Source organism: Pseudorca crassidens, chromosome 18, assembly GCF_039906515.1.
Source record: "Pseudorca crassidens isolate mPseCra1 chromosome 18, mPseCra1.hap1, whole genome shotgun sequence".
In the NCBI taxonomy this organism is placed as follows: Eukaryota; Metazoa; Chordata; class Mammalia; order Artiodactyla; family Delphinidae; genus Pseudorca; species Pseudorca crassidens.
The window spans coordinates 4,472,270-4,496,665 of record NC_090313.1 but is presented as its reverse complement, the minus strand read 5'-3'; the positions used below and the strand labels follow the sequence as shown (position 1 = coordinate 4,496,665).

The 24,396-nt window shown below is 38.9% G+C and overlaps 1 protein-coding gene across 1 annotated transcript in view; it reads left to right on the top strand.

Moving 5' to 3' along the window:
- MYO16 (myosin XVI) overlaps window positions 1-24,396 on the top strand; it is a 427,770-nt gene that overhangs the window by 159,029 nt on the left and 244,345 nt on the right. Inside the window, 3 exon segments of the mRNA XM_067712857.1 lie at window positions 7,577-7,642; window positions 14,204-14,331; window positions 19,368-19,473. Of these exon segments, the coding sequence (XP_067568958.1) occupies window positions 7,577-7,642; window positions 14,204-14,331; window positions 19,368-19,473 (300 nt within the window).

Below are 24,396 nucleotides of genomic sequence, written 5' to 3'. Positions count from 1 at the left end.
TTTTGATTTCTCTTATTTCTTAAATGCTTTTCAAGTGGCTTTTTATCTCCCAATATCTACTACTCTGCATCCTAGCGGGCACCATCCTCATCATCTTTTCTCCAATAGCCTTCTGACTTTCTAGTGGAAACTTCATAATGAACTAGAGTAATTTTCGTAAAGAACAAATGTAATCTCGAAACTCCCAGTCTTAAAACTTTTCTGAGGCTTGTCATTTTTCTTGGAAGGACAGCCACAAGCCTTATTCATGATCTGGTCCCTAAACACTATCGTTGATGATTCCTAGTCACTGGTCGCTGCCCACCTTCCTGCATCAGGGATTCCCCTTAGACTGTCTTTTTTTCCATAAAGTTCTCTTTCTTCCTCCACATAGTACATAGTTTTATAAACTCCCACTCAATACTTCTTCAGTCTTCAAGTAATCCTTCCCAGAACTTCCAGATTAAGTCTCTGTGGACCATCTTTCTGTAGCACACTTCTCACCGCTTGTGATTATAAACCTCGGTGGTGGTTTGATTAGCATCTTGCTGCCATGCTAGACTCTGAGCTCAGGGGGAACAGGACCCCTGCTGGTCTTGCACTTCCTCATCTGAAGTGACAACTACTTCCCACCTGTTTATCGGAGTCATGTCGCAGACCCCACACAGTGGACCACCTTCGTAGACTCTCTTTGCTAACTCTACTGGGTTTCTCTCTCTACCTGGATAATCAGAATTAGGGTTCCCTGCTTTGCTGAAGTTCATATAAAATACTATTAAAAAACAAAATTCAACTGAGTAAATTTTAGTGATCTAATTGGCTTTATTGAATGATTCATGAATTGGGCAACACCCCATCTAGCTAGCAGAGGGGAGCTCCAGGGGGCCACAGAAAGGGAAGGGTTTTAAAGGCAAGATAAGGAAGTCATAAAAAATATTGCTTCAGGCTTAGGTAACTACCTGTGGGGAACAGAGGGGTCTATGTAGCGATTACCTCATCATCTTTTGGGGAATGGAGAGGGGCATGTGACATATTACCTTACTGGTACCAAACGGAAAATTCCTGACTGTCTGGTCAAGACCACATTTCTGGGGGAGGTGGAAGCTTCAGTTAGGTTAGGTATTACGCCCCTGTCGGTTAGCCTGGCCTAGCATACGGGACTCTATTTTGGGCCTGTGGTTTTCTTTTTGAGGATATAAACTTTTCACTGTGTGAGGCATGATTTCCTCTTCTGTAGACCTGAAATATTGAAGAGCTGCACTACCTAGGATCAATTTTGTAATGAGTGCTCCAAGTTATGGTATTTGAATTTGCCTTTAATGGATAGACAAGCAATTTAAACGTTATTGATTGAATAGTAATAGGTGATTCTCGCAGTGTAGTCTCTGGACCACTGGATATGTGAACTTTTTATTACCAGTCTGCCCTCAGAGTAAGCTTTTAGAAACTCTTATAGCAATTTAATGGTTTAATTTCTGTCTGTTGAATCTCATAAGAATCAAGCCTTGCTTTTTGTATGCCTTTGTCTTTTTCAATTTCATTTTTCCAGGAGTTTTTTATTATGTTTTGCGGAAGTATTAGTCCACAGTGAATTGGAAATAAAAGTGTTCCCTCCCCACAACTACAAAAGCACTAGTTTAGTAGATGTTTCAACATTAAAATATTCAAATTTGGTTGTCCGTTCCCAACATGCCCCTCCCATCTCCGTTAATGACAACGTCTTTCTTTCAGTTTTCAGGCCAAAATGACTGGAAGAGTATTGGTGCTTCTTTTTCTTACATACCCCACATGTGATTTTCCTGCCAATCTCGTCAGCCCTGCCTTCAAAATGCAGACAGCATACCACCTCTGCTGCTGCTATCTGGGCCCATCAGCGCCCAAGAGAAAACACTGCAGCTGAATTAACTGTTCAACCAGGGTTTTCATCTCTTTTTGCTATAGTCCTATAGTCTGATTTGTTATATAAGATGATCTTTCGGAACAATCTGCAAGTTGCTCTTTTAACTGAGTGTATCGCCTCCCATTTGGATATCAGATTGGGAAGTTTCCCTTCTGTCTGTAGGAGTAGGAAGTTCCCGAACCATCAAACAGAAAGTGAATTGCAGGTAATGTGATATTCACTCACCAGGAAGTGCACAGAATAAATAACATTGTTAACATTCAAGTAATAGTTTTATAAACTATTTTTATCACAAAATATATTTTCAGATAGTCCCGGATTCCTTCAATATTTAGGCCCCCCCCAAATTATATCTCCATAAAAAATGCATTTTAGGGTATTTTTATTTTATTTTAATGTTCCTCATCTTGCTTAATTAACAGATTTCTCAATTCTTCCTCAATCTACTTTCTATCTTCATTTTTCTTCTCTGGAATTTAAGACTAATTTTCAGATACTTCACTAATAAAGTTCCCCTTTGGTTCAATTATTTCACTTTTATTTCCTTCCTCCTTTACTTGGCTATAAAATACTGGCCAATCCTTCTTTTAAGTGAATGCTGTCATGCATTATAACATATAAAGAGAATAATGCACAGCTCATGAAAGTATTGCTTCATGAGTTTTTATTTGGTGAACACACCTATGTAACCAGCAGCTTCATAAAGAAAAGGAGTGTAAGAAGCTCCTTCCCCAGTTTAATGTAATCATTACAAAAGTTTCTGGCATATACGCTTATGGATTAGTTTTGAATTTCTTTTAATTTTGTAGAAAAGGAATCATCCGGTATATTCTTGTTTGTGTCTGTCATCTTTCATCATCATTATGTTTCTGATACTCATCTATAGTGTTGCTTGTAGCAGCAATTATTTGTTTTTATCCCTGTAAGTAAGCTACTGTACAATAAGCCACTGTATGAATATATCCTCTTTTATTTATTTACTCTACAATTGAGGAATCTTTGAGTTGTTTCCACTTTTTGGTTACTATGAATAATACTGTTATAAACCATGCTATGCCTTTTGGGGGGCACACATATTAAGTAGCTCTTGGAGTAACACACAGCCTCACGTCTTTTGTGAGGTGCTCACCTAGGACTACAGTGCCAGCATCATCAGGTGTGTTCAGCTTCAGGAGATACAGCCAAATAGTATCTCAAAGTGGCTACATGCCCAATACGGACATCTAGGTTTCCACGTCATGACCAACACTGGATGTTATCAGTATTATTTGTGTTATTAATTAAAAAAAAAAAAAAATCTAGCCATTCTGGCAGTTGTGCAGTGGTACTTCATTTTGGTTTTAACTTACATTTCCCTGATAACTGTCAACTTTAATAATATAATAGCCGGTTATTTTACCAGCAAAAGCAAGTTTATTCAGGAAGAGCAGAGGAATTGAAATTCGGCTTGTGCAAACTATGGCAGACCACAGGCAAATCCCGAAAACAAGGAAGGGGTGCTTGCTTTTATAGGGAAAAGAGAGGGTTTGGGAGGGGCTGTAATAACTAAAGGATCCATTGGAGGAAGCATGCAGTCCAGAGCATGGAGGCTTCTCATTGGTTGGGCTGCTCCAGTCTCTGATGGGCTAGGCTGTCCTCAGGCTGAAAGATGTTTTTTTCTTTCTGTTGGTCAGTGAAATAGAGACATCTTTCTGTTATAGATAGATGTAGGGCTCTTCCTGTTTGGGGTAATTAAGGATGCATGGTAGGGGTGTGAAATCACCCCCTCCAGGCCTGTTACAAGTCCAGCTTTAGCTGAGGTTTTTAAAATTAGTTCCACATAACGAATGATGTTGACCAATAGGTGTCTGTTGCTGATTTGATTATCTTATCTTGTGAAGTGTCTCCAAATTATGTTGCCATTTAAAAATAAATGGGTTGCTTGACATTTTCTCCTTGATGTGTAGGGGTTTCTTAAATATTCAGGATATCCTTTCTTTGTCTGATATGTACAGATATAGATATATATTTATTGCAAACATTTTCTCCCAGTTTGTGGCTTGCATTTTAGTCTTCTAAAGTGTCTTTAGATAAAGAGAAATTTGCGGTTTTTACAAAGTTCTTTAGGGTTGGTACTTTTTGTGTCCTGCTTAAAGAATTTTGGCCTTGGTCCTGAAAATATTTTCTTATATTTCTTATATTTCCTTCTTGCAGTTTGGCTGTTTTAACTTGAACATTTCAGGTGCATTACCAGTGTGGAAATGATTTCACAGTGGTAAAAGAGGAGGGTCAAGACGAATATTTTCCCATGTGGATTCCCCCCACGCATTGCAGTGAGACCTTTGTTATAAACAAACTTGCCATAGGGAGTGAGTCTCTCTGAAATTGGTCTTCTGTTGTAGGGATCTGTTAGTCTGTCTGTAAACCAGTGCTAAAATATCTTAATCATTATAGCTATATAATAAATCTTGATATATAGAAAGTCCTCTGACTTTGTTCTTCAAAATGTCTTGGCTAATGACTCTTGGACATTCATACATATTTTCAAGTCCACTTATCAATTTCCGTTGGATTTTCATTGGTATTGCTTTGAATGTACAGATTAGATGAGAATAATTGAGATTTTTCCAATATTGGATTTTTTGTTTCATGGCACGTTACTATCCGTCCTTTGGTCATCTTTAATTTTTCTGGAACATTAAAAAAAAATTGGTACAGAAGCCCTGTTTGCATTAGATCTATTTTAGGCATTTTTCAAGTTTTGATGCTATAATAAATGTTATTTTCTTATTGAAAATAACAAGCAATTGTGTTTTCTAATTGTTTATGGCTAATATAGAGATACGATTTTGATTTTTTGTAAGCACATTTTATTCATCAAACTTGCTATATCCATATGTAAGTATTAACTTACGTGGAGATTCCTTTGGCTTTTCTGCACACACTGCTACGTAGTCTCCAAATAACGACTTTCTTGTGTCTCTTTTAAATCTTGATAGTTTCTTTACTTTCTTTTCTTGCATTGTTTCATGGTATACGGCTGTTAATAAAAAGATGACTGGCAGTGACAATAATTGACACTCCTGTTCTGTTTCTGATCCCAGAGTAAAGCTGTTTTATTATTAAAATCTGTGTTTTATCATTAAAATCTGTTTTTTATTATTAAAATCTCTGTTTTATCATTAAGCAAGTTGTTAGCAGTAGCTGTGCCGTAGGTGTAATCACTTTTTGTAGATTAAGGAAGTTCCGTTATATTAATAGTTTTCAAAGTTATTTTTAATCAAGAGTGGGAATTGAATGTTATTAAATGTTTTTTGTCATTTATTGAGATGATCCTATAACTTCAGTTCTTGACTCCTTAGTATTATGAATTACAAGGGTTAATTTTCTAATATGAAGCCAACCTTGGGTTACTAGAATAAAGCAATTTGGTGGAAATATATTATCTGTTGAGTGTCTTATTGGATTCAACTTGTCAACATTTTTCTCAAGATTTTAGCATATCTTTTAATGAGAGAGACCAGCTATAATTTTCTTTTCTTTCAAGGTACTAGTTAGGTTTTTAATATCCAGTTTATTGAGGCCTCTTAAAATGAAGTGAATCATGTTCCCTCTTTGCTGTTTTCTGGAATAATTTTTTTTTTTTTAAAGAAGATGTTGGGGGTAGGAGTTAATTAATTTATTATTTTTGCTGTGTTGGGTCTTCATTTCTGTGTGAGGGCTTTCTCTAGTTGTGGCGAGCGGGGGCCACTCTTCATCGCGGTGCGCGGGCCTCTCACTATCGTGGCCTCTCCCGTTGCGGAGCACAGGCTCCAGACGCGCAGGCTCGGTAGTTGTGGCTCACGGGCCTAGTTGCTCCGCGGCACGTGGGATCTTCCCGGACCGGGGCACGAACCCGTGTCCCCTGCATCGACAGGCGGACTCTCAACCACTGCGCCACCAGGGAAGCCCTGGAATAATTTGTATAACATTTGTTTATCTGTACATCAGCATTGAGAAGAATTCACTGGTGAATTCTTAGTTTTCTTTGTGGAAAGGTTTTAGACATAGGTTCAATTTCTTGTACAAAAAATAATACTAGTTAGATTTCCTATACCTTGGTACATTTGTTTTGGTAAGATGGTGGATTGCTGTCCACATCATCTAAATATCCAAACTTAGTGACTAAAATATGATTCCTAATATCCTCTTCATCTGTTTTCATGTCAGTGGTATCTGTAGTGATGTCATATTTGGGATATTGGTAGTTGGTGCATTTCCTCTTGTTTCCTCAGTCAATCTTGTTAGGGTACTATATTTTTATTAGATTTTTCAAGATTGCCTTTTGGCTTTTGTTTTTTATTCCTTGGCATTTGTTTACTATTCCTTTAATTTCTGCTCTTATATTGGCTATTTAATTCTGCATAATTTGATGTAATTTGATGAGCTCCTTGAAATGGATACTTAGATCATGATCTGCCTTTCTTCTTTTCTAACATACACATTTCAGGCAATAATTTTCATACCAAGTATACCTTTAGTAGCATCTCACATGTTATGTCATAATCAAAATATTTTCTCATTTGCATTATGATTCCTTTTCTGGCTCATAGGTTATTTGCAGATGTATAAGTTCCAAACATTTGGTGATTTTCTAGATATCCATTATTAATTTCTATCGTAATTCTCCCATGATCAGAGAACATACTCTACGTGACTCAAACTTTGAATATAATGAAACTGGTCGGTGTTCAGCTTAAAAGAATGTATATTGTACGGTTCTTGGTAATAGTGTTCTATATAAGTCAGTTAGTCAGCTTGGTAATTATTTATTTCAAAATTTTGTCTGTTTGTTCCATTAGTTACTAAGAAAAAATTGTTAAGGTTCTCCACTATCACTGTGAGTTCATGTTTCTCTCCTTATAGTTTTATGCTAGATTTCAGTCTCATAGAATTTTAGAATTGCTATATCTTCCTGATTTATCATTTTATTATTGTGAAATGTCCCTTTTTATCACTGGTACTGCTTCCTACCTTAAAGTCTATTTTCTATGAATTGAATATTGCTAAACCACGTTTCTTGCAGTAATTACTGTTTGCATGTGTATCTTGCTTCATCCTTTAACATTCAAGTTTTCTTAGTCTTTATATTTGAGTTAGCATTTTAATCCAGTTCATAATCTTTGTCATTTAATTAGTTAGTAGTTTACATTTGACATAATTACTGATGTATTTGGGTTTAAATCTAACATTTTATTATTTGATTTTTATTTGGTCCATCTGTTCTTTATGCCATCTCATTACTTGTCTTTTTTTTAATTAAAATTATTTTTATTTGCTTTTTGTGCTTTACTAACTTTTCTGTTATACATTTTATTATTATTCTTATGCAGCAACATAGAATTCATACCCCATTCACCGCCTCCACTCCATTTGGCCATGTGTTTTAATTCTGTGTGTTTTTATTCAACTGGTGATTATAAAACCCCTTTAAGATAAGAAATTCTTAGAATTCAGTCATTTCACTTGTTATGTGTTCAGTGGAACAAGCCTATTGGTTTAATTTTATTTGAATTTTCTATTTATTTACAAACTGTTAAAACAATTCACAAAATGGTAAAGTGTGATTTTGACTTATTCTCTATATTTTGCTCAGTGATTTTAAAATTATATAATTTTTAACTTTAAAGGTGCTATTTATATGGTCCAATAACTATTTATATCCTTTCCTTTTAACAGACTTTTATTGGGGACATCCTCCTGCTTGTTAATCCATTCAAGGAGATTCCAATTTATTCCACCATGGTGAGTATAAAATTTAAAATATCATTTAATAATGTAGAGTAACACTCACTAGACATGCCTGTTTGTATCAAATGATTAAGAAGCAAAAACCGAAACAGTAAGTAAAATCAAGCTTCTCAGAAAATCCTACACTGAATGGTTAGATAATAGTGACTTTAGTTTCTTCTGAGAAAATATTGACAAGGAATGTTATTTTGTCAAAAGATTTCTTTGCGCTTATAATGCGAAATTCTTACGATTGTAGTCACTAGACAGACGTCTAAAATCAAATGTTACACTAACTCTATTTCCCATGTATTTTTGATTAATTCAAGGTCAGTTGGTTTAGAGGTCTTTGAACATCATGACCGCTTTCAGAAGAGTATTATGATGTTAAAGCAATGGAATAAGAAAGGATATGATACTGCGTTTATACATTTTTCTAAAACACTTTCCAGCTTGAATCATGAGACTCAAAATTAAAAAGAAATTGCTTGTGGAAAATCATTCCAGGCAGCTGAAGACGCAGCATGATCTCTGCTGTGTTGTCCACATCACTGTGGATAGCGAAGCATATTGTCGTATCTCTTTGCCTAGTATTTTCGGATCAAACGCACTGTCGTGGGAGCTCTCTGTGTTTTGTGCAGCCACAAGGCTGCTTCCAGTCCGAAACAGAATCCCTAATTAGGAGCAGGGGATAAAAGGAGGAGACGTGTGTTCTTGAAGCAGGGACGCACTCGCAGATGCTGGAGGGGCATGGGGTAGGGGAGAGAAAGAGAGAGGAAGAGAGAAAGAGATTACTCTCTCTAAACTCCAGAGGACGCTACTAAGAATTATTACAGAGATGCTTCCCGGGTACGAGAGGACCTCCCACTACCCCACCTCCCACTCTTCTTACCAAAAGTCAGTTCCACCATTGCTTTAAAACTGCCTTGGAACTTGCCCACCCATTCTTACCCCAGCCTCATCCCTGGGCTAAGTGTGTGTGGAAGCATGACCGACTAGGGCAAAAGGAATTACAGGTACCCATAATCATTTTGGGAGTTCTGTCACAGGAGCAGGTGCAGGAAAAGGAGGGGAAGGAGGAGAAGGGGGAGGGGAGGTAACAATCCCAGGGAAGATGGCGTCATTCAAGGACCAAGCCTACGGCATTGGCAAAGCAGGGTTCAGAAAACCAACGCGCAGGCACACGTCTGAGAATAAATGCCTGGGCAGTGAATCTGCATCGGCTCTTCACACTCAGTATCAGACTTTTCTCGATTGTTTCTCACCATAACCTTTACTGTGGAGTTCACAAACCAGAGATATATCACCTTGAGATCTCAGTGTGCAAAAGGATGACGAATACCCGGGGATGACTTCGCAAGGTCCTGTTTTTGACTACGCGCAGTACAAGACTGATCAGCCACCCTGAATCCTCGACTTACAGATGAGATTCAGCTCCTCCAAAGTGTACCACGACACCTAGTGTGGGAGGCCAGGCCTAGGGCTTCCTCTGCTTTCACATTCCATTGACTTCCAGATGCTGCCGGCCTCCAGATGTCCCCACGGCCGGCATGTTGGCGTTTGGCGAGTAGCTAGGGTGGCTGGGCTTCTTAGCCGTGGAAGGAGAGCTCTCCTGGGTTTAGTGTAGGGTTAGCACACGGCAGGCCTGCCGCAAAGGGCTTTACGTATGCTACCACGTTTAATCCCCAAAGGGACCCAATCAGTGTGTTATCGTTCCCTCTTTGCAGATGGATAAACCGAGACTTCAGGAGATCAACTAGGCTTTCTAAAGTTCTCTCATGAGTGGCAGAGACAATGTAAATCCAGGTCTTGTAGCCGCAGAGCAGATGCAGGACAGACTACTCTCAGGGACCCAAATGCTGAGCCCAGAGACATATAACTAGTCATTGTATGTGACTGTTTGTGTACAACAAACTTTTTTTTTCAGGGTGTGTCATCTATGTATAGGTATAAGATAATGAGTGGGAAATCCAATCGGGCAAGTAGAGTGACATGTTCATACTATGGTGTGAAAACAGCAGCCACGCCCCGTCGAGCCCTTGGCATCAGGTTCCACAGATTACCAGGACCCTGATGTTAGGGGCCCGTGAATGGCACTCTCATAAGCTACACGCTGCATGGCTGGCTTCAGAAATCAGACCGTGGCAGGATCCTGCGAATCTCCTGGATGTTTATTGACAGGTATCATGCACAGTGGAAAATAGGAGGGAATTGATCCGTAAAGAAGGACCTTACTTATTGGGCTCACAGAGTCCAGCAAAGACTAGCAATAACCCGAATGAAGCTTATGTGATGCCATCTCATTTGTGAAAGAGCACTTACAATGCCCACGGACCAAAATCCTCTTGTTCCCAAATGATACAGACATGGAGAGAATAAGGTGAAATGGAGAGAGATGGCCTGTGGGAAAGGAAGGGTCTGACCCTGACAATATTTTCTGGACCAAATGGGAACATGCAATACTATTAGTAACGATCATGGTAACCAATGTAAAGTCGGTGGTTTGTCAGTCACTCAGAAAACTAGAACGGCTTGGTGAAAACCTTCAAGGTTCAATATAAATAAGTGGAAAATGCTATTCTATTAAAATTATTATTTCATATTTACATTACTTCTTAAGTGTAGAATTAGCATCAAGCAAAGTATTACCAGGTGGTAGCAATGGAGTATTCTACAATACAAACTCTAACATGGCATGAAAAGAAGAAGCTTTACAGGAAAAGGGAACTGAGAAAGGTTATTGGTTTGATTATCATGAAAAAATTTTGGACACTCACGATTCTTTACCACATCTAATGTTAGTGAAACTTAGCCTAAGGAGAATACCGAACTCCAAATAGGTTTTAAGAAACACAGCAGGAATGTGAGATGAACCCCACGTACACATAGATTCAGGCATGCTCCTGGATCTCTTGGGTCTCACTGTGTTGATAACATCTAACGAAATCCTTACTAGGACTTCACAAAAACGAATGGAGTTTAAAAGCATTTTGTCAAAATTAGGTTAGATCCAGGTTGGACTTGGGGAGAAAGTGAAAGAGTGTTAGTGCAAGTTTAAAAAACCCCAAACAAACCCCAAATAGAAATTCATCCTGCAAGAGAACAAAGGTGGGCTAAACCTTCCTAGCTGGCTTATGAATTATCATGTAGACGTCACTATCATTCGAATATCTTTTATATTTATTTTAAATTCTGGAATAATTCAAAATGCAAAAAGTTCAAGCGTAATAGGCAGTGTGTGCCCACCCCCCACACGTGTGTCCTATCGCTTAAAAATTTAAAATGAAACGTGCCTTATGTTTTCACACGCACTCCTGAGGTTGGGATGCAGCTTTAGAGACGTGATACCAAGACACTGTGTGCTAGTTTAATTGTAATGGTATTTTCTGGGTGGTACTGAAAATAAAGGTCTGTTTCAATTACATGGTATCTGAGATTAAGTGACACTGCGTAATGTCAACACAGACTGAGTTCCACTTCAGCCTGTTCCTTTTCACAAAAGGTGGCAATCACTACCCGAAGTTACCCTTTTTTTTTTATGTACTGTTCTTTATTATCCGTTAATAGATTCTTTTAACATCTTTATTGGAGTATAATTGCTTTACAATGGTGTGTTAGTTTCTGCTTTATAACAAAGTGAATCGGCTACACATACACATCACCGAAGTTATCCTTTTATCCAGTCTTCTGTCTGTTCATTCTGTAGACGTGCACAAATATATGTAATAAAAACTGCATGTGCCATTATTTTCTGTTTTAATTTACTCAGAGAATATACTAACCATATTCTTTTACAACAAAAATCGTCATTAATCATTATGCTTTCAAAAATTTTCCATGGGGCTTCCCCGGTGGCGCAGTGGTTGAGAGTCCGCCTGCCGATGCAGGGGACGCGGGTTCGTGCCCCGGTCCGGGAAGATCCCACATGCCGCGGAGCGGCTGGGCCCGTGAGCCATGGCCACTGAGCCTGGGCGTCCGGAGCCTGTGCTCCGCGACGGGAGAGGCCAAGGCAGTGAGAGGCCCGCGTACCGCAAAAAAAAAAAAAAAAAAAAATTTTCCATGATAAAAGGTTCGGGTCTAGCTAATTCATTCTAAATACCCTATAGTGTTTTATTGTTTTAATACACAATTATTTATATTTATTCATTAATCCCTATCGTAGAATTACTTTCTTGTTTTCTGCTCTTACAGAGAGTACTGAAGATTGTTTGGTGTGTAGTTCCTGGTTCATGTTTGAGAATTTCTACAGAGAGATCGCTAGTCAAACCTACCTCCTTAAGTCTAGAAGTTTCTGCCAAATTACACGTAGAATTTCTTAGAACAACACTCAGTATTATACATGTGTTTTTCAGCCCTAGAGAAAACTTCATTTCGAAGTCAAGCTCCACCACTAACTTGCCACGTGACCTTGGACCTGTCACTCGTTTTTCTTTGCATCAGTTTCCTCATCTGTAAGCAGGACAGTCATCCTCATATCCAAGTCTCGGGTTTCTAGGAGAATTGGATGAGTGAGTGTAAAATGCTGAGAAGAGCAGCAGGCATAGAGCAAGTGAGGCCAGCGCCATCGTTACTAAGCTGCTATTGATAACGTTACCAATAGTTCACACGCACTGTATCACCTTATTGTTTGAAATAGCATTTCCTTGGTTACGAAGAGAGCTGTTTTTTCATCTTCTCTCACGTGGATTGGCCTTTCCTTTCCGCTTACACTCTTTGCCCAATTTTCTATTTTGTTTCCAGTTTTTCTTATTGATATGTGAGAGTCATTTATAAAATGCTGAGGATTTATTGATTGTATGCCCAGCTTACTTTCCTCTCTGTCTTCGCCTGAGTTTTTTTTATTATTATATGTGTGCTGTTTGTGGTTGAACAGGAGTTGTTAGCTATGATGTTGTAGGATTTTTCCCAATACAATTCGTGTTTTTGACCCCTATTCCCTTACTCCCAAATCATAAGAGTACTGTTTTTACATACTTTTCTAAATGTGTTAAGCTTTGCTGTTCATATTTGGAACTTAAATTCAGTTGGAATTTATTTTTACAGATGGCATGAGATAGTGATGTTTGTTTCCTTTACAAATAATCAATTTTCTTGACAGCTTCCTTTAAGGATAAGTGACACAGCCCCTGTGGCCCCCACATCTCACCGAGTAGGCCTGAGTGGAGTTCTGTAGTCTGTTCCAGCGGTTCCTTTTTCTCTCTCTGCACCAGAAACACAATGTTTAATGACTTAGGCTTTTGATGTTTTTATTGGGATATAATGCATACACGACTTGTGCTTTTCCACCAGCACTGGAGGTAGAACATTCCCAGCCTCCAGAGCCCACACTTGCTCTTTCCAATCCCTAACCCTTTGCCCAAAGTACCGCCAGGCCGACTTCTAACAGCATACATAGATTGGTTTCACCTGCTTTTTTTTTTGCTCTCTGTAAATGGGATCTCCTAGTGTGTTCTCATATGTATCTGATAGATTCCATTCAACATTATTTTTGTGAGAGTCACCCAATTTTTTCTTGTAGCTGTAGATCATTGATGCTACGTGAAAAAATTATTTCCCCTATAATTTGAAATAATTTTACACTTACGGAAAAATTGCAAATAATTAGTACAAACAGCTTTTTTCCTTCAACCGTTTTAAAATAATTGGCTGGCATGTTGCCCCGTCAACCCTGAGTACACGTACTGTGTATTTACTACAGACAAAGGCATTTTCCTATGTAACCTCCATACAGTCATCAAAATTGGGAAATTACGTTCCCATTTAATCAGGAGGCTTCGTTCAAGTCTTTTCCATTGTCTCAGTGATGCCCAAACAACCAAAGATCCAGTCCACCGTCACAGGGTGCGCTGACCACTGGGCGTTTAATTTCCTTCCATTTGTCACAGTCCCTCAGTCTACTCTTGAACTTTCCAACCTTGACATCTTTGAAGATACAAGCCAGTTATTTGGCAGAATAAAAATTAAGTGTGTCTGATATTTCTTCATGACTCACAAGTCCTCCTATCATTTAGTTTTGATTCGAATATAACTCAATTCACTCGAAACTCGCAAGGACTAAAAATACTAGCACTGAATCACCGTGGTGATCATTAAAAATCACCATTGCCCTGAAATCAAGTTCATTTCGTCTTTTTTCCGAGAAATTTGTAAATTTATATGTTTCAGATGCAGCTGATTTCTTTTCAAATTAAATATCCTTTGCCGTCTTATGTTACTGAAATTAAATGTTGCTGAGAGAAATTGCATTTGATATAAGTTGCCGCCGTTTCAGCTTACTTCATGGAGAGCTACTGAACTGGATTTTGGGGAGTTGCTCTCTTTGAAGACAGCCAAGTGATTTAAAGCCTGCAAGCCGAATAATAAGGCTCAGATGTGTGTCTCCGTTTTGTCATTACGGATGCTTAAAATGTGCCGAGAAGGGCAGCATTGTGCAAATGTTTTGTGTTTACAAGTGAGACTCAGAATTAGAGATTTATGTGCTTCTGTGTATGGGAACTATGTCAGTAGCATCGTGAGGTAGAGGATCCTGAACCCTTTTCACGGACATTCCTGCCTGTGTGCTGCCCTGTTTTCCAGGTCTCCCAGCTGTACCTGGGCAGTGCGGGGCAGCCCTGCCCCTCTCTGCCACCTCACATTTTCTCCTGTGCGGAGAGAGCCTTCCACCAGCTTTTCCAGGAGCAGAGACCTCAGTGCTTCATTCTCAGGTGAGTCTGCCCCTCACCCCAGCTCCAGGCTCAGTTCTGCCCTGAGGGCTTGGCGGTAAAACCGTCCTCATTTCTTCTGGTTTACGTTTATTTACTCCCTCACCAGTTCGTGGTCCACTAAGTGTGCAGTGAGTACACTTGACTCGTTACAAAGGAGAAACACCTTTGTTGTTAGCAATGGCCCTGAGTGTAGCTGAATCGATATCAACAAACTGAACCTGAAACTCATCTCAACCATTCAACATTATGTCTGCGAGAGTCATCCAATTTTTTCTTCATTTTGAAGGTTTACAGCTTAGAACTAGTGTCTTGCTTTCAAACCTTAGAAAACATGGGAAAGAGAGGCACCCGATAGTAGTACCACCCTTCTCCACAATGTGGTGCTGAGCAAAATACCATGCAAGGCCTTGCAGATGTGGGATTTCCCACCCGCTTCTAGGTATTTATACCTTTGCTCATATGTCAACAAAATTATACACTCAAATTAATTTTTTAGTGAAATGCAATGGTAATATTAGTTCATAAATACCAAGATGCTCAGGAGGGAGCATTTAGCTTGGAGCAAAAACTCTTCACGTCAAAAAGAAGTGTCCCACAAGAAGTAGGGATGAAATGTGATTATATATTGATAGAGGAATAAAGAAATATTTAGGTATTAAAATCAGATCTGCGTTGAGAATTGTGTTTTATATCAGACCACGCTGCCGCAAGAGGGAGACTTTCATAAGTACCCCTGGCTTTGCAGAGGTTTCAGCAGTAGTGTTGGTTGCAAACTGAATGTGTGAATAAAGCTTTGCACAACCTGAGTCCAAGTGAGATACAAGAGTAACTATGGAAACCTGGAAAGAACCCAAATAATATTTAAATATTGAGTAACTATGGAAACCTGGAAAGAACCCAAATAATATTTAAATATTTAAATAAGCACTTCTTTATATACTGTTACGTTGTGAATTTAATCAAAAATTCCATGGAGGGTCACATCGATGGGTTGCAAACTTTAGTGTTCTGGTTTTCAAAATAGTGTGCAAATGGTTGTTTTTACACCTGTTCTGAAGTGTCCCCTGGGGTGGGGTGGGGGACCCGGGCATTCTTGAATCAAGCAACTCTGCTTTCATCTGCTTTATCTGTTGGGTTTCCTGGTCTCACTTACACAAAAAGAGAAACTTTTTAAAAATCGTGAGATGGTGGGGCGTGTGTAATAGTGTTGCCAATAATAACAACTCGTATTTATTGAGAACCTGCTGAGTGCCAGCGTCTCCTCTAGGTGCTCACCATGTGTCATCTGATTCATTGCTTTAGTAACCTCGTAGGATGGGTATCATCATTGTTATTATTGTCATTTTATGTATCAGGTGCTGAGTATTAGAAGGGTTAGCTAATTAGTCCAGGGTCTCCCAGCTAGTAAATAGTTAGCGTAGCTGGGATGTGAGCCCAATAGTCTGGCTTCTGAGCCCGAGTGAAGGTTATCCACACTCACAGCCAGACTCTAGAGCATGGCTCGCCCAGTGCCGCTAACCTAAGGAGGCTTGCAGAGGTCCCCCCAGACTCACCTAAAATGATGGTTACAAATCCACGGACTTAACTGAATTCTCATTGAGTCCACTTAATCCTTGTCAAAGACTTTGGACCTTAGCAAAGCTGTGAGGGGCCAATGAATCCCTATCCTTTGGGAACCTACCGATTACAGAGTTCACAATGCCTAGCATGTTCTTTCAGTGACGAAACCTGTTTGTCTTTGTTTCTACATGTACTTGCTCATGGAATTGTTTTGCTAACAATAGTAAGATTTGTTAATATTCTGCAGAACTAATATTCCTTTGGGACATTTTTAAAGGCTAATAATGCCGTGTTATCAACCACTTATTCTGAAAAAACGATTTCTTCATTCACGTTTCGAGAAATGAAGAGCAGGGCTTCCCTGGTGGCGCAGTGGTTGAGAGTCCGCCTGCCGATGCAGGGGACACGGGTTCATGCCCCGGTCTGGGAGGATCCCACATGCCGCGGAGCGGCTGGGCCCGTGAGCCATGGCAGCTGAGCCTGCGCATCCGGAGCCTGTGCTCCTCAATGGGAGAGGCCACGACAGTGAGAGGCCCGCATGCTGCAAAAAAAAAAAAAAAAAGAAATGAAGGACAAGTCCATGATCATAAGGACTTATTACTAGCTATTGTCTGTCTTCTTTCGGAATTGGTGTTTGCCTGTAGCTTCTCAACCTCCTTGATTGTCTTGACTACGACAGGCTTTCTGCCTTTATACTAATACATTAAAATGAGTCAATTTAGAATTCAACTAAATACTTTGTGTAAAGATCATTTACAGAGTGTCTATTATGTCCCATGATTAGCATTTACAAAGAATAATTGAAGATTTGGAGATCAAAGTTCAAATATTCCTGGAGTAGGTGATTTACAGTACCAGGCCAGAGGATTTTTAATTTGATTTTCAAATTTTCATTTTATTTCTCATTTTCTTCATAATTATGGGCTCCCGTAACACACTAGGCTTCATCCTAAGGAATAGTTTTTAACAATTTTTAGATCTCTGTCCTGGGCTAGAACTGGGAGTTGGGAGCCCACCCAGTTCTACCTTTGCTTTAATTTTCTGAAGGCCTTGATAGATGGTTTTAATTAATTGTTTGAGCATGTACGACAAATATCCATTATCCTAACAGTATGCTGAGCAAACCTAAATTAATGTTTTATGCTGAATGTGCAGCTAACTTGTGGCACAAGCAACATAGGGTCTGCTTCTGTCATGTACAGATTTAGCAGACAAGGCTGTTCATATTTAAGCTTCACATTTTGTATGGGTCCATGACCCATCAGCGCCGCCCCAAATCTTCGGTCAATGTCTGGTTTAATCATAGACGTGGATTTTCAGATCAAGGAATGTTTCTTGAACACGTTGAACTAGAATTTTTAGTTTCAACTTGATATGCTATGAGGCCAAGACTATCATATCCATTTTTTCTTTTTTCTAAGATTTCTTCGTATTTTACTCAAAGTGAAATGTGGTGCTCGTTGTGGGATTTTATGAGATGGCAAAAAGCCATGTGATTCTGGCTAGCCGAGAGAGTTGATCATTTTCCCTACATGTGGTCACAGGGTGAGGGCAACGGTGGGGAGAAGGAAAAGGGACCCACGTGACCACTGGGTCAGCCCCACAGCCTCCCAGGCTCTGTGTCTCCAGATACGCAGGGACTCGAGACCCGCCCCTGTTTCGACTTGCTCAGTAGATGCTCAGGGAGTGTTGGTTGAGTGTTTAATGTTGCATAAGCACTGCCTTCTACGCTGCCCCTTCTCCAAGAATGAGCTCAATTACTACCTCACCCAGAAGTCTCCCCCGGCTTCTTCCCAGAGATGTACCTGCCCCTTCTCCCATGGGCTCGTTGCTAGCTGTGCCCACCTGTTATAATCGTACCTTAATTATGTACCTACTCCTTCCTCGAGAGTATCCCCAGCCCATGGTGCAGGAAGCGGTATCTTTTCACCTCTTTTACCCTGAAGACTAACAGACTCCGGCACGTAGTAGGCCCTCAGTAAGTCTCATTTGAAGGAACAGGCAATATTTGGAAAAGGAAAATGGTATTTTCAAGATTGATCCCTGAGTGAATGCAAGCAAAATCTCTCTAAAAACGAGGCGCCTGACACATCAAGTTATGTTGCTGGGTAATAGAATTTTTTAACAGGGAATATAATTGTAGACGTTAAATTTCCATCATGAAAGATTTAGATTGTTTCTGCTCTGCAATTAGAAGGTTAAAAGGAAGGGTCTTTGAACCCAGAAAATGAGCTCTTTCGTATCTTCCGCAGGTCACTGTCACCTGCTCCCCTGAGGCTGCTAAGCTGGTCGCTCTAAAAGTGGTTAAAATGTTTATGGTCACAGATGAGGGGAGTAGACGTTTTATTAACAAGTTGAGACGTGAATAAGAGAATTAAGTGTCAGTTTCTTTCCTGGCAAACACCCTTTAATCAAATTCATTAGAACAAGTGCTCAAGGGAGAAACCTGAGAAAGCCCTAGCAAAAGAGCTTTATATGTATTTTCCACTTTTGGCTATCGATGAGTAAACACCGTTTTCACGAGTATTCCATCTAGATGCAGTAAAAGCCTTATTTCGTATCAGACCACGTTGGTTTAGTAATTATTGTATTGGAGTTTTATGTTAACCCTATATTGCCTAGTCTCAGGAATATAATACAATCATTATTTATAGGAATTATATCACTTACGAAGTATGCCTGGGACATACCAAAAGCACTGTCCTCATGCGGGACATATTTGGATGGTGCCTGTTCCTAGATTAAAGGAAAATGGAAAACACGAAATGTCCAAACTGACAGCAGCCTCGAGACGCATCAGGCCGTTTTCGGATCTGCTGGGCACCGGGCCCTCACCTACCTGGTCGCTCCTCCATCTTTACCGACTTAGTTGTAGGAGCTGCATGCTTGATGTTCACTTTGAAGGAAGGAGGAGGAAAGCTGAGAAGGACTGAATGACTTTTCCAAGGAAGATGTAACGTCTTTCCTGGAGGACTCAAAGATTTAATCAGGCCAGACGTGTGGCCCTACCAAATACGCATCTCGACTGTAGGGGACCGACACCTGGCGGCCACCCCACTCACCTGCACTCACAAAGCACGGGACAGGTGGAAGCGTCTTTCTTTCCAGCCTAAGGCCTTTCTGCTATAATTTACCTGCATCATGTGGTTCTACTCTGTAAGATACTGGGGAGCAGAAGTGGCATCCTATTCATTTATAGTCCCAGCATCGAAAACACCATATTGTGTGTACACAGGTACACACACAGAGGCACACAAACATACACACACACGTATTTATTTATTGTGTATATAGTACAGCAAAGGAGTGAATCACATGGAAGTGTTAAATGATGCCATCATCTCATTAAAAGTCACTAGGTCATTTCCTCACCTTCTTTGTGCCTGAGAATTGTCTCTGGTTATTTAATTTTTTTACTATGTTCTCCAAAACCATAAACTTGTGTTTTTTTTTTTTTTTTTTCTATTTTATTTTAGTGGAGAAAGAGGATCTGGGAAGTCTGAAGCCAGCAAACAAATAATGAGACACCTCGCCTGTAGGTCTGGTTCCAGCAGGCCTATATTCGATTCCAAATTTAAACATGTAAGTCTCTTGCTTGGGTTAGAAACTATGGAGAAGCAAGAAAAATGCAGTTTACAAATAAAGGGGGCATCTTAATAGGCCATCAGTTTAACCATAAGTTGACCAAAATTTGTGGAAAGAAAGAAAAAAAGACCGGTGCAAATGAGTATTGTTCACGTCAAGGTTTATTTTCTTGTATATATTTTAAAATATTTTGAACGTCATACTCTTTTTGTATTTGCTCTGAACAGTTGGATTGAAAATACGTAATACAGTTAGAGTTTGTCGTTGTTTACATAGAAAGGGACACTTTGGTGGGATTGGCCAGATAAGCAACTTTTGTGGGGGGATTACTGAGAGGTGATAATAAAGTTTCAATGTATGTAAAAGAACTGGTAACAGTCAACTTTGATGACATTAATAGGCTGGTGATAAACCTTCAACCCCAAAATTGGTATTTTGACATATAACATTGGATTCGTTTTAGGTATACAACATAATGATTTGATATTTGTGTATATTGCAGAATGATCACCCCACAATAAGTTTAGTTAACATCCATCACCACACATAGTTACAAAATTTTTTTTCTTGTGATGATAACTTTTAAGATCTAGTCTCTTAACAACTTTCAAATATACAATACACTATTATTAACTGTAGTCACCATGCAGTGCATTACATCTCCAGGACTTATTTATCTTATAACTGGAAGTTTGTACCTTTTGGCTCCTTTCACCCAAATTAAGACTGATTTTAAATTATATGCAGTAACATTTGCTTTTATATGAAGACACCTTATCCTGCTACTTCATAGACCTAAAATACTGTCAGGATTGAATGAGGAACCACAAAGTCCTATTAGCAGCTAAGGGAAAGGTCAAACTTCACACGATAAAACTCAGACATTTGACTCAAGGAGACACCTGCAAGTAGACGGATGTTTTCACACTGTTCTGTTAACAGGTGTTTTCCAGGCCACAGCGGATTAGAAGGAGAAACTCTCTTTTCAATTCTTCTCTTTACAAAGAATATATGATAAATCAGCTCTACAATGCATGTATGGTATTGTATGTGTTCATTAATGACTTTAATTCATAGCCATCTATTAAACTCGAGCTATATATTGGGCATGTGCAGAATTCTACAGCACAGCTCAAAGTAATTTAACATTTTGGGTCAACTTGGGAAAAGTAGTGTAAACTCTTTGTTCAGATATTGTAATATGCTTACTAATGACACTTAAGGATTAGAGAATCTATAAAGCAATGCGGTTATACAGTAGACTCGGGTTACCTAATAAAATAACAGGGTCTGCTGGCTTAATTGTAATGACAAGAAACCGTAGTCTCTGTAAATTATAGACTAAAGCACTCATTTATTAAAACAATGCTTTGAGAAAGAGCAGAGTGTGACTTCTAAAATGCATTCTAGATTACTTTATGTAAATTGGCTTTATGTAAATTGGGTTACTTTATGTAAATTGGCTTTATGTAGTGAATACATTCTAAGCTGCATTTTTTTGGATAAGATAGATACAACTCTTCCAAATCAATTAGCATCTGGGAATCCATATTATAATGTCAATGCAAATTTCAAGTGAAACTATTCCTAATTCATTTGTTCATTTTACTCCTTTCTCATGGCAAATTGAGGGTGTCATAAATAAGTGATTTCCAGTCTTAGGTTTGAGTGTGGCTTAAACTTCATGTCCATCATGCTTTTTTCGGTCTCCCTTTAAATGATCATCCACATGCATTTATTCAGTGTACAAGACGTTCTTGAAAATTACCCAGCCACAGTCTTTGCCCAGCATCCGAGTGTGTGTGCTGTGCGGTAATAAAATACACGCACTGGAAAAAGTTATGAACTGACTGCAGATCATTATAACATCACAGGTGTTCACTGAAATTATGTCTGTTTAAGAGGTGGGGCAGTACTTTCTGCATGAAAGAAAAATTGTGTTTAGGAGGTGAGTAGAAAAGAATATCCTTGATACACAGAGCAACGTAGTAGAAGGCTTTATGTTCAGGGCAAGATGAGAGGAAGGTTCGTTAGGTGGCCCTGAAAAGAGAGGAGTGAGTGAGCAGAGTTAGATGGTGGAACAACCCCTTGGAGGTACCACGGGGCAGACACGTGCAAGATGCTGCCCCGAGGGGCCACGTGCACAACAGACACATGGTATCTTCCACTGGGAGATACTGGTTGAGTCTGGACCAAATCATGTTGCCCTACATCTTAGCATATGTGAGAGAAGAACAGTCATTGAAGGTCATGCTGATGAGCAGTTTCCAAAGAATAAATAGTAGAAGAACGGTAGCAACATAACAGGAAGGACATATCGGTAGGTCTTCAGCACAGAATCGTGGAGAAACTGAGGCGTAGAGAACATTTTCCTTGTGGTTTACATCGATGGCAGAATTAAAGATTTATAAATTAAAGGTTATTATCCGGAGCTGGGGTGGGGGGTGGGAAACACAAAGGGAAGGGGTTTGGGAGGAAGCTGGCCATTTCTAAGTTCCGTGCTATCACGGTGAGCAGTGTTCTCCACAGAGGGTGCAGAGAGGGAGAGAAAGAGATTTAACTGGTATCTGAAGGTGAGCTCCAGAGATGATTTTTGGTAATTTTATGCAGGTAATGCACATATATTTTAAAGGACACACAGCTGTAACTTTTCTGGATTTTAATCTTATACTTCAGTTGTCCGTCTTGAAAGTCTACGTAGGTTTACGTTCTGCCTTCGCGATGGGCTTCAGAGTGAGCTTTACCCCATGGGCAGGTGGCTTTGAATCCTATCACTGTAGATACTGCTTTTGTTTCCCTGGACAATTTCAAAACAGCTGAGATCGGTTAAGAGGGTGGTTGTTTGTAGTCGCATTATTTGAATTTCAAACTGTGGAAGCAGGGACTTTCCATGGCAGTAGGTTTATTGGAACATAAAAGTCATGTTTTGGGAAAAAACACAATTGCCTGGGACTTTTCACTAATTCTGGCCCAAATGAGTTTCAACTTTAAGACATTCAGTTCCATTTAAATTAAATAAATGTTTATTGAGTAACTGCTTTCACAGAGTGATGGGGGTCACCTTGATTAAGCCCTTATTTTTTATTGAGGAGGCTACAAGTTTTTACTTTGAGAAAATCCAGCTGACTAACTCCTACCAGGATAAGTGCGCGTAACTTCTAGTGGAAGAACTAAGAAAATTTTATAGAAAAAAGTTCCAATGTAAAATAGGAACAAATCATGCCAATAAAATTTGAAACAGTAAATACTGAGGAAATGTATACTTACTTCCCTTTGCCTATATTTTTATTTAAAGTTTTATTATGGCACAATATTCTCATTATTTTGTTTTAAAGTTGAGCAGCAGAACAGTATTGGTTTTGCATTTTTTCTGTATTTCTCTTAACACATTTGTTTAGCGCCACCTATTGGGCAAATGGATGATTAAAGATTAAAAAAAAAAAAAAGAACACCTCATTTCAGTTTAATCTTGAATCGTGGACCAGCAGTGCACAATGAAAGAATGCCATGTGTTTATATTTGTTCAGTAGTTTTAGGTTTATGCTAATTTTCTGCCTTATATGTCTTTATCATTATTCAGATACGGTGATTAAACACACCGATTCTGCAAGAGATTGCTCGGGTTTCAATCCCAGCTCCACTATTTATAAGCTCTGAACCTTGGGAAATTTACTTAATCCATCAATTTTCTTTTCTATAAAATGGAGACAGTAGTTGTGCGAATTAAAAGAAGTTATTTATACATATACACGCATATACGTTCGTACATATATATGAATGTGTGTGTACGGTTAGATATAATTTATATATAACTTTATATATATATAGTTCCTGGCACATAGTAAGTGAAGTATAAATGTTTTCTACTATTATTAACAAAAACAAAACGAATCTTTGCTATTTGTTGAATGCTTACCATGTGCCAGGCGCCCAGCTGAGCGCTTCATACACTGGACTCTGATAACCACTGAAGGGGTTATTCTGCTTAGAGTAAAGGAAAGGAGGTTTGGGAATTTATGAAACTTGCTCACGGTGGTAGAACTTGTCATTAGCAGAGCGGGAAAGGGGGGGCAGAGCACATGCATCGTGCCGTGCCATTCATTATCCTGGACTTCCTGTCTGGGCCTGGGTCATTCATTATCTTTTATATTCATTTTCTATTATGATAAGAAATTAGTGTGTTATCAGATACAACGCCAACCAACTAGAAGCCAAAATATTTAAAAATGTTATTTTATTCCTTTTTATGAATTTTTAAACAATTGTTTATTGTCATATTATAAAGGTTTAAAATGTGATATAATTACACTATTAATTTTGCTATATATTTATTTCATATTAAGTTGTTGGAAAAGAAGCAAAACGTAGGACCTTCATAAATACTGTTTCAAATTATTTTTCAGAAACATTTCTGCCATTACTACTATCAATGCACTATTATGATCTTTAAAATTAGGTTATTGTAAAGAGACCTAAATCATAGGGTTTCTGTAAAGATTCAGTGTTTCTCTCCAAAAGTTCGAACTTCAGAAACAGACGTTTTAATATATTTCGCTGTTTCCACGATGTTTAGCTCTGTGACTTGTGATTAGAATCAAAGTGTTGTTTTATAATCTTTCAAAGTATGAAATACTTCCAGGTGAATTGAGTGCCTTAGTAGAGCAGCATCCAGAAAGTTAAAAAACAACAGCAAACTTTTTTTTTTCTAATTTAGAATAAAAGTCTCGAAAAATACTATCATCAGAAATTGTAAGCCACCACCAAGTGTATCAAGAAGGTATCATAGTGCCCATCTTGTGGTTGATGCAGGAACTACATTTAAGATGTCAGTATCTTGAAAGATACAGAAAAGTACCTTTGAACCTTCCAGATTTTCATACATTTTGGAGAATTGCTTGGCCATCATCATTGTCACAGGCA